Here is a 14,805-nt window from a genome sequence, read left to right as displayed (position 1 = left end):
AGGCTATGTAAATTTTGATCAGGGTCATTCGATTGCTATCCTTAGATAAAAATACAGTTTGTCATGATCAGTCATATTTTCAATATTAATGCCAACATTTCACAATTTCTGCCAAGGCATGCAAACATTTGAGAACTGTATATTGCCCACACATTACAATTACACCCCAAAATACATTCTGCGGCTTCTCCCGAGTGTGAGGAGAGAGTTTTTGGCAGTCTAGCAACATACAGGCCCTCGAAAACCAATCACTGCCTTCAGTCTTGCCAAGGGCGTAAATGACTAATTTCACTTCCTCACTACCCATCAGTTTCGGAGGCCCTGAAACGTCAAGATAGCACAACCCATGTGGCTGAATACATTTTTGGCCTAAATGTATGACAAAAATGTGAGTTGGAGATTTTTTATAACAAAAGTAGAAAAAAAAAATTCTAATTTTTTGGTCTTTTTTCATTTATATCACAAAAAAATCCCTGTTGTGATCAAATACCACTAAAAGAAAGCTCTATTTGTGGGGGGGGGGGGGGGGGAGGACATACATTTTGTTTGGGTAAAATGTATGATCGCGCAAATACCAGTTAAAGCAACGCAGTGCTAAATTGCAAAAGATGCTCTGGTCAGGAAGGGGGTAAAACCTGCCGGAGGTCAAGTGGATAATCGCATTGCATTAACCCATAACATAGATAATGGGCATATTGCTTCATGGGCTCAGAAATGTACTTTATAGGAATGAACAAACGAACAAGAGAGAGTGTATATAAAAAAAAAAAAAAAAAAAAAAAAAAAAAATCAATCAATGGAATTAAAAACCATGAAAATAAAGTAGCAAAAAGCACAAATTAATCTAACCTCATACCATAATAAAAATATTTATATTATATATTGTTTTATTTATTTTAATTAGGGGGGGGTCGACCGATTATCTGTGCAGCCGATTGTTTTTTTTGCGATTCTTTAAAAACAGATAAACAAAAAAAAACACCTTACTGATATTACTTTAAGTGGTTGTACCGGGTGAAGAATGCAGCTGCGGGCATCACCCTGGTACTATTCTTTAGAGCGGACGGTCGGCTTTCTTGTAATAACCTATGCGGCTAAGCAGCCGCTTGGCCGTCATCACAAGCAGCGAGCAGCCAGCACATCCGCCGGCTGGTTGAAGACCAGAACAAAGCTGATTGCTTTGTTCGGGTCTTGGATCCAGCAACCCGGAAGCAATTTCATGACATTACTTCCGGATTACTGGCATCCTAAAAAGGTGCCAGTTTTAAAAAATAAGAAGTAGTCAAAAATGCTGAGGTCTGCATTAAATACTAGAGTACCTGTCTGCCCATTACTGTCACAAGGAATGTTTACATTCCTTGCAACAGCAAATAAAAAAAAAACAAAAAAACACAGCTTTAGAGCTACAGAATATCAGCCCCTGACATCGGTCTTAAAAAAGGTAGCCCAAAAAAAAAAAAAAAACCCTGGTATCGGCCCTGATAAAAAAAAAAAAAAAAAAAAATATTATACCGCCGACATTATATACAATAAATAAATATTATATATTCCAGGACAGCCTAGGTCTCATGGGCTGTCCTGGAAGACGCTTGAGAGAAATTATAATATATATATACATACACACACACACACACACACACACACACACACATACACACACACACACACACACACACACACACACACACACACACACACACACACCAGCCCTGTTTTGCAGTGAGAAAAAGTTAAAAACAGATGCCCATCTCACGGGCACTGGAGTGCGCAAGAAAAAAAAAAAAACAGCTGAAACAGTTGCACAGATGGCTCCGTTTTGTGGATAGCAGGGATGCTCAGGTAGCTTACTACACATTTGTCCCACAAATTGAATCCCTAATGTGATGGGGAAATGGTTATCATTTAAAGCTGCCCAAGGCTTTTTTGCTATTCTAAATTTGCTCAGATTTTGTTGTAAATGATAACTAGCAGAAAACATAATCTGAATAAAACAGAACCTGCTCGTAAACAACTGTTTTTATTTACAGTAAGGTTATTCCTTTGCGCTAAACGTTCACTGTACCATGAATAATAAAGGGCAATTTTACATCCCATACAAAAAAGTGCTTTATCTATGCAGTCTGGGCTCAAGTCATTAAAATTCTGAGGAAAAATAAAGTCTGCATAAAGACTTTTCAGTTAAAACAGGTTTGGTTTTAAATATTTGGTACTGTTACGTGTATAACTGGTTTAGTCTGCATGCGAATATTGGAATGTATATTTTTCAACAGAATGTGTAACTTTTAATGCATGCACCTACAACAACAAACAATTAAAATTGTGTCTGCGACACAGTGAGTGAATATTGGCCCGACAAGAACATCTTTCAGGCAAGCTGATGCACATTATAAAAAGAGCAAATGGTAGTGTGCCTAAAACGTATGTAAAACGGGTCTATAACACAACATACCAAAAGCGTACAGCACAGATATAATCTGGCCCTTAGCACTGAAGTCCTAATAAATACTAATCAATGTCATGCTAGGTAGATACTGGTAAGGAGAAACATATTGGCTTTAAATACTTGAGAATACCAGGAGAAATTATCTGCAATTGAACTGCCCCATAGGACCTCTTGCCATTGACAGAGCAAGGTAGTCTTGCATCATTTGCTGATGTTTCCATTATCAGATGGAACATGCAGCAGGAGAAGTGAGGCTCCAATGTGATTCAGTGACGAGTAAACAACTATAGCCGTAGATTTGCTGCTGAAGTTCTCAAGTGCTAAAGAGGCAATTGAGTGAATCAACAATCAACTGTCCATCCACAATCGCAAACTCAAAAGGCAGAACATGAAGAACCGTTAGCTACGCAAAACCTTAATTTCACTAATAGTAGACCATGTCGACATTCCTTCATGTTTTTAATGAGAACCACTCCAAGGTTCATCCAGCAGTAAAGCAAGTGTCATCGCAATCTCATACTAAAGAAACAGCTGCCATTTTGGTGGGCACACTTGCACATTTCTCACAAAAGTGCTTAATACAGAAGGACCAAAGTGTGGGTGGTTAAAGACAAGAAACCTGGAACACGATACCCTGGATTGCGCACATTTATCTGGTTACAAGAACAAATTTATCTTACCATTGGCATCATGAGAATACTCTATTCCAGAGACTGTGCAGCGCCTGAAGACCATTTTATTCTCTGTTAGTGTTCCAGTTTTGTCGGAGAAGATATACTGTATCTGACCTAGGTCCTCAGTGATGTTGAGGGCACGGCACTGTAGACGGGAGTCTGTTTCTTCATCATACAGGTCCTTATCTTGATGAATAAGATAAACTTGGCAGATTTTAACAATCTCAATGGAAACGTAGAGGGACACTGGGATAAGCACCTGCCATTAATAAAATGAAATATGAATTTAACTAGTATAGCTTTCCTTTCAATAACAAATTGGATAAGATAACAGGTCATAAAAATGGACTTAAGGCCAAATTAGTATTCCAATATTGAAGCAGGGCAAAATAAGCACACATACCCTACAAAACTGGCCCATACCGGGTGGAACCTGATTGAGTAGGGTTAATCTGATGACCCCTGCTTGTTGGCAACCAGACAAGGCCAGCCTTCTTCAATAATACACTAGTTCAAATATGAGCAAACCACACAGTATGACTGGTTAACCTGTGGCATACCCAAGAGCCTTAATACCTTTGTGGCTTATGAGCTAGTTAATCGTGACACCAATAAAATATGCAGTTTGCAATTTCCCATGTTGGAAACCAGGGTCCTTGATAACCAACATGGCTTCAACAACCATTGAATCAATCAATAGGTGTGTCCCAATTACAAAAGGCAAGAAGAGTTAAGCAACATTTCTGTCTATGCTTGCTTTGCTTCAGTACAAAATAAATGCATGGAGCGACATCTGAAATTAGTAACAGTTCTAACTACACTTAAAAGGGGTTGTAAACCCTTGTGGTTTTTCACCTTAATACATCCTATGCATTAAGGTGAAAAACCTACGTTACTTACCGATAACGTTATTTCTATGAACCTTCCAGGACGGCACACGAGAGATGATGGCTCCTCCCCACAGGAAACACAATCACTTAACAATTTAAAAGTCCCCACCCTTCCCCTTGATCCCCAGTATGTAATAAAGTAATCCTGAACTGGTTCACAAGGGACCTTGTTCCGTATAGGTACTTACCACCTAGCGTTTAGCTTATCTTTTCCCTCCACATAGGGCGGGAAGTAGGCCTGCCGTCCTGGAAGGTTCATAGAAATAACGTTATCGGTAAGTAACGTAGGTTTTCTCTTATCACCTTCCAGGACGGCACACGAGAGGATAATCAAGGAACCAAAAAGGCCTACTTTAGGGTGGGACCCTTGCCTGCAAGGTCTTCTGCTAGGTGTCAGAATCTGATTTTATTTCACCACCTCCACTCCCTAGTGTGTGATGAAGGTATCCTAGCTGGATCATGTAAATGACCTGCAGGTCTGCTCCACCTATGCCCTTGTCTCCTCTTTGGATGCAAGGTCTAGGTGGCACGTGCTCTTAAAGAAAAAACATTCTGAGAGCCTGAGTATTTTTTAGTGGGGATCAAGGGGAAGGGTGGGGACTTTTAAATTGTTAAGTGATTGTGTTTCCTGTGGGGAGGAGCCATCATCTCTCGTGTGCCATCCTGGAAGGTGATAAGAGAAAAACACCTTGCAGTGTCTGGCCCCCCAGCCCCACCCGTTTTACTTATCTGAGCCCCGAATTTCCCTGCCGTCCTTCTCTCCTTGGAGTCCCGGCTTTGATTGGATAGATAGCAGCGCAGCCATTGGCTCCCTATCAATTAAATACAACGACATAGGATTGCACCCGCAAGGTAACCCCCCCTTCGGAGAGAGGTTCCCAGAGGGGGTTATCTAATGCGGGGGATGAGCTGCGAGAGCCACTGTGGGACCCCCAGAAAAGGCGGATCTGGGCAACGAACTGCACAGTGGAGGCAAGTATTTTTTTTTTTTTTAAATAACAAAGTCAAAACAGGAATCTTTAGTGTCACTTTAAAAGTGAAAGTTCAGACTCTAAGCTTAAAAACAGGAATAAAACTCCAACCCCCCCCCCCCAGAAGAGACAGACAAAAACGAATGCCCCGTAGTATGCCTACATCCTGTCGGAAGATGAATCTTCATCCCAGTCTGCAGTCCAGTCATGAAGGACGTCTCTGAACATTGCTGCATTCATCTTCCTCTTTCCTGACTAGTTTCCCCATTCCTGCCACTGAAAAACATCCCCACAGCATGATGCTGCCATCCGTATGCTTCACTGTAGCGATGGTATTGGCCAGGTGATGAGCAGTGCCTCGTTTCCTTTAGACATGACACTTGCCATTCAAGCCAAAAAGTGCAATCTGGTTTCATCAGACCAGAGTATTTTGTTTCTCATGTCTTCCCTCTGGCTACTCCATCAACAGGCCTGATTGGTGGAGTGCTGCAGAGATGGTTGTTCTTCTGGAAGGCTCCCCACTCTCCACAGAGAAACGTCTCGTCACCTCCCTAAGGCCCTTCTCCCCTAATCGCTCAGTTTGGCTGGACGGCCCGCTCTAGGAAGAGTCCTGGTGGTTCATAAACTTTTCATCTACAGATGATGGAGGTCACTGTGCTCATTGGGAAATTCAATGCTGCAGAAATTGTTTTTGTACACTTCCCCAGATCTTTGCCTCGATACAAACCTGACGGAGGTCTAAAGATAATTCCTTGGAATTCATGGCTTGGTTTGTGCTCTGACATGCACCGTTAACTGTGGGACCTTATATAAATAATAGGTGTGTGCATGCCTTTACAAATCACATCAACTGAATTTACCACAGGTGGATGCCAACTAAGACCCCATACACACTATTAGATTTTCTGCAGATTTCTGTCTTCAGATTTACCAAAACCATATAATATGAGGTCCAACCTTAAGGGTTTCAATTTGTATGCAAGCTGGTACAGTAGGTGCATGCGATATTGTGTCAATCTCGCTCCCTTTCTCGGCGAGATTGAGCACCTACGAGCCCCATCGCGGGAGCCAGCGCCGAGTTGGCCAGCCGCGATGGAGACAAAGCCGTCATAGAAGCGACGGGAGATCCGACTTGGATTCCCGCCAATTCTACACGTGTGCGGCGTTTGTTATGAATCCTGAGGGGGAAGTCCCCGCCGGATTTTAAATAAAAATTCGGCATGGTTTCCCCCCTCAGGAGCATACTGGGCCCTTAGGTCTGTTATGGGTTGTAAGGAGAGCACCCCCTACGCCGAAAAAACGGCGTAGGGGGGTCCCCCTACAATCCATACCAGACCCTTTTCCAAAGCACGCTACCCGGCCGGTCAGGAAGGGAGTGGGGACGAGCTAGCGCCCCCCCCTCCTGAGCCGTACCGGGCTGCATGCCCTCAACATGGGGGGTTGGGTGCTCGGGGACAGGGTGCTCTGGGGTGGGGGGCCGCAGTGCGCCCCCCTGCCCCAATGTTGATGAGGACAGGGCCCCTTCCCGACAACCCTGGCCGTTGGTTGTCGGGGTATGCGGGCGGGAGGCTCATCGGAATCTGGGAGCCCCCTTTAATAAGGGGGCCCCCAGATACCGGCCCCCCACCCTAAGTGAATGGATATGGGGTACATCGTACCCCTACCCATTCACCTGCAAGAAAAGTGGTAAAAACACAAATAAACCACACAGGGTATTAAAATATTTTATTAGTCTGCTCTGGAGGCCTCCTCTGTCTTCTTTAGCTCTTTTACCAGGGGAGGCTTCTTCTTACGATTTCCGGGGGTCTTCTCCTGCTCTCTGGGGTCATCACCGCTCTTCTGTGATGTCTTCTCCGCTCCGGGGGTCTTCTCAGCTCTGGGGGGGGTCTTCTTCTATGTTCGCCTCTCTCCGCTCTTGACTCGGCGCACCCCGGTTCTTCCTCCCGCTGTCCGGTTCCTTCTCCTTCAGGGCTGGCCGCCGCTATACTGGCGGCGGTCAGTCCGCTCTTCTGTGACGTCATCTTCTTCTCTTCTCGTCTTCCGTCTTCTCCAGATGTTGACACGCCGGCCGGCTCTTCTTGCTGCAATGACGGGTGCGCGGCTTGCATCGGATTTATATAGGCCTCACAGTCCCATCATGCTCCGGTAGGTACCACGTGGGTAGGTATCACATGGGTAGGTACCAGAGCATGATGGGACTGTGAGGCCTATATAAATCCGACGCAAGCCGCGCACCCGTCATTGCAGCGAGAAGAGCCGGCCGGCGTGTCAACATCTGGAGAAGACGGAAGACGAGAAGAGAAGAAGATGACGTCACAGAAGAGCGGACTGACCGCCGCCAGTATAGCGGCGGCCAGCCCTGAAGGAGAAGGAACCGGACAGCGGGAGGAAGAACCGGGGTGCGCCGAGTCAAGAGCGGAGAACATAGAAGAAGACCCCCCCAGAGCTGAGAAGACCCCCGGAGAGGAGAAGACGTCACAGAAGAGCTGAGAAGACCCCCCGGAGCGGAGAAGACGTCACAGAAGAGCGGTGAAGACCCCGGAGAGCAGGAGAAGACCCCCGGAAATCGGAAGAAGCCTCCCCTGGTAAAAGAGCTAAAGAAGACAGGGGAGGCCTCCGGAGCAGACTAATAAAATATTTTAATACCCTGTGTGGTTTATTTGTATTTTTACCACTTTTCTTGCAGGTGAATGGGTAGGGGTACGATGTACCCCATATCCATTCACTTAGGGTGGGGGGCCGGTATCTGGGGGCCCCCTTATTAAAGGGGGCTCCCAGATTCCGATAAGCCTCCCGCCCGCATACCCCGACAACCAACGGCCAGGGTTGTCGGGAAGGGGCCCTGTCCTCATCAACATGGGGACAGGGTGCTCTGGGGTGGGGGCCCCCCCGCAGTGCGCCCCCTGCCCCAGAGCACCCGACCCCCCCATGTTGAGGGCATGCAGCCCGGTATGGCTCAGGAGGGGGGGCGCTCGCTCGTCCCCACTCCCTTCCTGACCGGCCGGGTAGCGTGCTTTGGATAAGGGTCTGGTATGGATTGTAGGGGGACCCCCCTACGCCGAAAAAACGGCGTAGGGGGTGCTCTCCTTACAACCCATAACAGACCTAAGGGCCCGGTATGCTCCTGAGGGGGAACCCATGCCGAATTTTTATTTAAAATCCGGCGGGGACTTCCCCCTCAGGATTCATAACAAACGCCGCACACGTGTAGAATTGGCGGGAATCCAAGTCGGATCTCCCGTCGCTTCTATGACGCGCTTGCTGGAATGTGCTGTCACTATTCCAGTGAGTGCGAGATCTCGGCACCATGTCGCCGAGAATCAGCGCGATGCTGTCGTGCTAAAAACACAATATCACAAACACCTACTGTAGGCCCTTGCACTAAATGGTTTTGGGATATGTAAAAGGCAAAAATCTGCAGAAAATCTAACAGTGTGTATGGGGTCCAAGCTGTAGAAACATCAAGTATGATCAGTGGAAACTTGGAGCGTCATGGCAAAGGCTGTGAATACTTCTGTACATGTGTTTTTTTTTAGTTTATTTGTAATAAATTTGCAAAGATTTCAAACAAACTTTTCACCTTGTCATTATGGGGTATGGTTTGTAGAATTTTGAGAAAAACAATTTAACCCATTTTGGAATAAGGCTGTAACATAACAAAATGCATTACGGCATCCAAAGAGTTACAATTTGGTCTCATCTGACCAGACTAGACTATTCTCCCAGTATTTCATAGGCTTGACTAAATGTCGTGCAGAAAACTTTAAAACAGGCTTCAACATGCTTTTTCTTCAGCAATGGAGTCTTGCATGGTGAGCGTGCATACAGACCATGGCGGTTGAGTGCATTACTTCTTGTTTTCGTTGAAACAATTGTACCTGCTAACTCGCAAGTGGCCCTTGGCTCTGACAATTCTCATAATTCTTTTCAGTCAGAAATCTGGCAAGGAGCACCTGGCCATGGTCGGTTTATGGTGAAATGATGTTCTTTCCACTTCTGCTTCCACTTTAGAAATCATTCTGTAGCCAAAGCTTTCATTATGTTTTGCAACAATAAGGTTGCAAAAGGTCTTGAGAGCCCTTTTCTTTTACCCATGAGAGGTTTCTTGTGTGACACCTTGGTAATGAACCACCTTTTTATAGGCTATATCAGTTGACACTGACCTAGCGGATATTAATTTGCACTGACAAGGAGCAGGATTGCTTTTCAATTACTTTGATTTCAGCTGGTGTCTTGGCTTTCCATGCCTTTTTGCACCTCCCTTTCTTCATGTGTTAAATACTTTTTTCCTGTGTCAATCCATTTTATTACACAACTTAATTTCTGAAGTTATTTCTTTTGGTTTCTTTAATAAATTTTCATCATGTAGCCAACAACCCATGCAATACATAAAGACTTTCTTTGTATGTATTGCATGGGTTGTTAGCAACGTGATGAAAATTTCATGTCAATAGCACCTTTAGAAATCGTTTTTTTCTAGATAAATCTTTTACGTGTTCAATACTTATTTTGCCCACTGTTTTATATATAGATAGAACAAAAATTCAATATTAGAAGTTGGCAGGTATACATTTAACATTTTTTCCTTTTTTTTAAATGGCACTGATGTAAAAAGTTTAGGTATGCTTATAGAAAAATGAATTTGTGATCCTTTATTACTACATATTGTGTTCAATGGTAATCATAAAATAGAGCAAAATGAAAAGTATTGAAAATTAAAATTTTAACATAAGCTTATCAGAAGACTGCAAAAAGTTACCTGTAAAACAATGATCATAGTGAAAAATAAATACACTGCAGAAAGCAGGGGCTTCACATAATTTCCATCAGTTCCGAGGACATCAAACACTGGCCTCTTCTCTCCATACTGCCATACCCATAGTGCATGACCTGCCCCCCACAAAAAAAAAAAAAAAAAAGTTAAATAGAAGTAAAAATCATATTAAATTAGCAATGCTTACTGCAGAAATTAGGCCGACTATGGCATAAGTTGCTGTTGCCCTTCTTTTACTATGAAGAAATTTAACACAGGAATGTTAGGTGGCTCATGTACCAGCATGTTTTAAAACCCGGAATAAAAGCCACTAACTGTTTGGCATAATGTAGCCAATGATTTTTTTTTTAGGTTTTCTTCTAAACTCAACAACTAGATATAGATTTTTTATATCTATATATAATATCTATATTATAGCATACCCTCAACTATACCACAGGTCACCACATGGTTTTAGGTTTGGATTCTGCTGCCTCATTGCAGAAAATGCCTGATCAGGATCTGCAGCAGGTTATTTATTAGCTTACGCATTCTCTAGGTAATGAATCAGATGGAACTCACCAAACCTAAGACAGTACAATGATTAGTAATGGTCAGACAGCTGGGTACTGGCTAACAGGATTCCTAGAAAAAAAAAAAAAAAAACACACACACACACACACACACACACACACACACACACACACACAACAGCTGCATCTGGTAGTACCACCTGGGCATCGGCTGTGCTAAGAAATGCATTTATATGACATTTTAGATCAGGGGTTGCCAAAGTACAGCCCGCGGAACTGAGATGGTTACAAATGTGTGTGGGGTGGGTGTTGATGGTTCTAATGGGGACACAAACATCTGGGGGGGGGCTGGTTCTGATGGAGACACAAATATGCAGGCGAGGTGTGTTGTAAATGGGACACAAATATGCAGGGAGACTGATGAGTGATGGGGACACAAATTAAATGGGGAGACTCCAATAGGGACACAGATGAATGGGGACATGAAGCGAAGAGTTTAGGTGCCAGCAAAGTATACAGGAGCACCATCCAGCCCCGCTGTCAGCAGCAAGTCAAATTCTATTCTATTCTTCCACTGTGGATTTCTAAATGATTTTTCCAGCCTGCGAATACGTGCAAAATATAGAATGACCCTCAAAGAAAAAAAAGTTTAGAGACCCCGTTTTAAATTGACTATAACGAACTGGTCTCCGGTATTGTAACCGTCTCCCTTCATTTTAAAAAGTGCTGTGCAAACTGTAGGCACCTTACAAATCATACATTGTAATTCTTCTAGGCAAAAAAAAAAAAAAAAGTTCTGAATAAAATATTTTGAGGGTTATAACAAGTATTATTTCTAAAAATACCGCTAAGGAAAATTAGAAACCAATTTCATACAGGTTTATTCACCTGCGTTCCAAAAATGAGTCTATCCAGCAACAAAATTTACTGAAGCTAGTTAGAGACATTAGGAAGTTTTCAGGCATCCGTCAATAACCTTCACTATAACCTCCAAAAAACATTTGCACCCTACAACTATATATAGGGAAAAGGGAGTAGCCGCTCTAGGTGGGAACCCAGATGAATATCCCCTGCTGCAGATAACTCAGGTGCAGGCAATGCACTTAGCAAAGCAGGAACAAAAATTGTCTCTGGACAGCCGCACTCTGAACAAATTGAAGCCTTTATTAACCACTTCAGCCCCAGACCATATTGCTGGTCAAAGACCAGAGCACTTTTTGCGATTCGGCACTGCGTCGCTTTAACAGACAATTGCGCGGCCGTGCGACGTGGCTCCCAAACAAAATCGGCGTCTTTTTTTCTCACAAATAGAGCTTTCTTTTGGTGGCATTTTTTTTTCCCCATTAAAACATCTTCCAAAGCAATAACTTAATACAGGAGCAACAAACATGCTTTAGTTACTGTAAAAAAAAACAATGAGCAATATGTTTTATGAGCAAATACCCCCCCCCCCCCCCCCCAACAAAAAAGGGGCATGCTTGTTAGAAGAATGCATTCACATTCCCCCTGAAAAAGGCAGCGCTGCAGATTTATAGAAGTTCAAAGAGCCAGTTCCCACCAGATGCAGCTCTGCGCGCCCCCTTCCCCGCACAGCGTTTCCCATGTATTCCAATGGCCCCAGTTCACACCAATGCAGAAACTGACTGCACCGGTGTAAACTAGAGCCCCTGCATTTTTAGTGCAGAAAAAAAGAAGCGCACCGAACCGCATCCGTTGGGAACCAGCACTAAAAGTGGACCTTTAAAAGTAACTTTAACCACTTGCCACCCAGGACAATTCTGAAACTTCTCTTCTACATGTAAAAATTATAACCGTTTTGCTTGAAAGTTACTCAGAACCCCCAAACATTATATGTTTTTTTTAACAGAGACCCTAGAGAAAAAATGGCATCATCGCAACTTTTGTTTTTTGCTTGTCCCAGTGATTGAGGATAGAACCAGCTCATGGTAAAAGCTGGCACCGAAGACATAGCACCGGGAATTCTCTACCTCCGTACATTACACACTGGGGTACTGACAACTCCCAGCATGCCAAGAAATGGAGGACTATTTTGGTGGCATTTGATCACCTCTGCAGTTTTTATTTTTTGCGCTATAAACAAAAATAGAGCGACAATTTTGAAAAATGGATATTTTTTACTTTTTGCTATAATAAATATCCCCCCAAAAAATTATATATATATATATATATATATATATATATATATATATATATATATATATATATATATATATATATATATATATATATATATATATATATATATATATATATATATATATATATATAAAAAATTTCCTCAGTTTAGGCCGATACGTATGCTTCTACATATTTTTCGTGGGAGACGACGTATAGCTACGTGATCTCACCCAGCAGAGCCGACCTGCCGCCGTTATAAGGCAGCTGGTCGGCAAGCAGTTAAAAGGACAGCACTACAAGTCACAGCAAAATAAAACCCGACTGCTGACACATTTCGCACTGAAACTAGTGCTTAGTCATGCTATGACTAGCATGACCATTTATAAAAAATAAAAAAAACGTTCCCCCATTATGTAAACGCTATAACTTGTCGCTCTAGTTTTGCTTATAGCACAGAAAATAAAAACCACAGGAGGTGATCAAATACCACCAGAAGAAAGCTCTTTGGTAGCCACATCGCACAACTGCGCAATTGTCAATTAGAACGACGCAGTGCCGAATCGCAAAAAAAGTGGCCCGGTCATTTGGCAGCCAAATCCTCCGGGCTGAAGTGGTTAAATGAGCTTTAACATGCTTTTTCTTCGGCAATGAAGTCTTGCGTGGTGAGCGTGCATACAGGCCATGGCCATTAAGTGTATTACTTCTAGTTTTCTTTGAAACAATTGTACCTGCTTATTTCAGGTCTTTCTGAAGCGCTCTACAAGTGGCCCTTGGCTCTTAGACAACTCTTCCGATAATTATTTTCACTCAACGGTCAGAAATCTTGCGAGGAGCAGCTGGTCGTGGGCCAGTTTATCGTGAAATTATGTTCTTTCCACTTCTGGATTATGGCCCCAACAGTGCTCACTGGCACATTCAGAAGATTGGAAATCCTTCGGAGTGGAATGAGAAATCCTTCTGTAACCAATGCCATCGGTATTGTTTTGCAACAATAAGGTTGCAAAGGTCTTGAAAGAGCTCTTTGCGTTTACACATCATGAGATGTTTCTTATGCGACACCTTTTTAAAGGCCATCAGTTGAGACTGAACCAGTTGATATTAATTTGCACTCACAAGGGGCAGGATTGCTTTCTAATTACTGATAGATTTCAGCTGGTGTCTTGGTATATTTTAGAACCTCCCTTTCTTCATGTGCTGAATACCATTTACCTGTGTCATTCCATTTTTATTACATATGAAACTTAATTTATGAACTTATTTTGGTTTCTTTGTATGTTTGGATTGCATGGGTTGTTACCGACGTGGTGAAAATGTTATGTCAATAGCACCTTTAGAAATCCATTTACCTAGAAAAAATGGTGGCTTGTTCAATACTTATTATACCTGCTGTATATCTAGTAAGCCTTCTGCTGTGCTTTCAAGGTGGTGGAGAGCCACGCGGAGTGGAATTCAGAGTGTTTCAATTCTGTTCAACTATATGCACAATCTGGCTTTTTGGAAACATTAAAAATATAGGACTTGACACTTTTGTTTATTTCTGGAATACACATTAAAAGATATTTATATGCAAGCTTGATTAGCACAGCATATTTGGGGTATTATAAAGCCCACATGACTGCTGCCCTTGCTTTTGTGACCCACCATACTAAGCATGCAAGTGAGCGATTCCCACAGGAGGTGCTCACTATACTGCAGAAGGGGCTAATACCAACTGTGACTTGTCACTGGAATAGCCCAACTACTGTCCTGAAGGATCATAGGTGTGGGTATGCTGAGGGGGTGACCAGAAAGGTTGTTCCAGTCAATAAATGCCATTTCCAGAGCATGCAGATTGGTTTGTGCAGTGTGACCCTTAGTGGACACTAAAGCTGCACGATTCTGGAAAAAATTAGAAATCACTATTTTTTTGGCTTAGAATAAAGATCACGATACTGATAGCGTATCATCATATTTCACATCATACAAAAAATAAAAAAAATAGGGCCAACTTTACTGTGAAGTTTTTTTTTAAATTCGTTGAAGTGTACTGTGAAGGACTTTTTACCTATGTGCTTCAGTCTAATGCTCCCTGCTAACTTAATGCTGTGGGTTAGAGGGAACAGGTGTTCATGTGCGATTCATCTCTCTCTGTGAACACTGTTCATATGTTAAATAAGGCTAGCTTTTGAAAGGCCTTTAATTGTGTGATAACCCTGTCTAAAAACCTAGTGATTCTCAGAGGTGTTAATAGGTGTCAAACTGGAAGCAGACGAAACGTCTGCTTAGGAAACTCAAGTGTGTGAAGGTGGTTTGTTGTTTAAGGAATGTGCAGTGATTAGACATAATTGTCGGTCGGTGCCGACCTGTCTAGAATGTTTTAGTAATTAGCCTTAGTGTGTGATTAGGGGGGGGGGTTGAGATTT

The 14,805-nt window shown here is 42.9% G+C and overlaps 1 protein-coding gene and 1 non-coding gene across 2 annotated transcripts in view; both read right to left on the bottom strand.

Annotated features, from left to right (window-relative positions):
- ATP10A (ATPase phospholipid transporting 10A (putative)) overlaps positions 1 to 14,805 on the bottom strand; it is a 181,637-nt gene that overhangs the window by 69,402 nt on the left and 97,430 nt on the right. Inside the window, exons 6-7 of the mRNA XM_040336320.1 lie at positions 9,738 to 9,868; positions 3,124 to 3,376 (exon numbers count right to left, since the gene is read on the bottom strand). Of these exons, the coding sequence (XP_040192254.1) occupies positions 3,124 to 3,376; positions 9,738 to 9,868 (384 nt within the window). The remainder of the gene's footprint in view (positions 1 to 3,123; positions 3,377 to 9,737; positions 9,869 to 14,805) is intronic.
- Positions 12,175 to 12,308, bottom strand: LOC120929766. The gene has a single exon (XR_005747467.1). It is a non-coding gene; the product is annotated as a small nucleolar RNA SNORA57 (small nucleolar RNA).

This window comes from Rana temporaria, chromosome 2 (assembly GCF_905171775.1).
Source record: "Rana temporaria chromosome 2, aRanTem1.1, whole genome shotgun sequence".
NCBI classification, from domain to species: domain Eukaryota; kingdom Metazoa; phylum Chordata; class Amphibia; order Anura; family Ranidae; genus Rana; species Rana temporaria.
The sequence above is the reverse complement of the archived record's forward strand: the minus strand, read 5'-3'. Positions and strand labels throughout refer to the sequence as shown.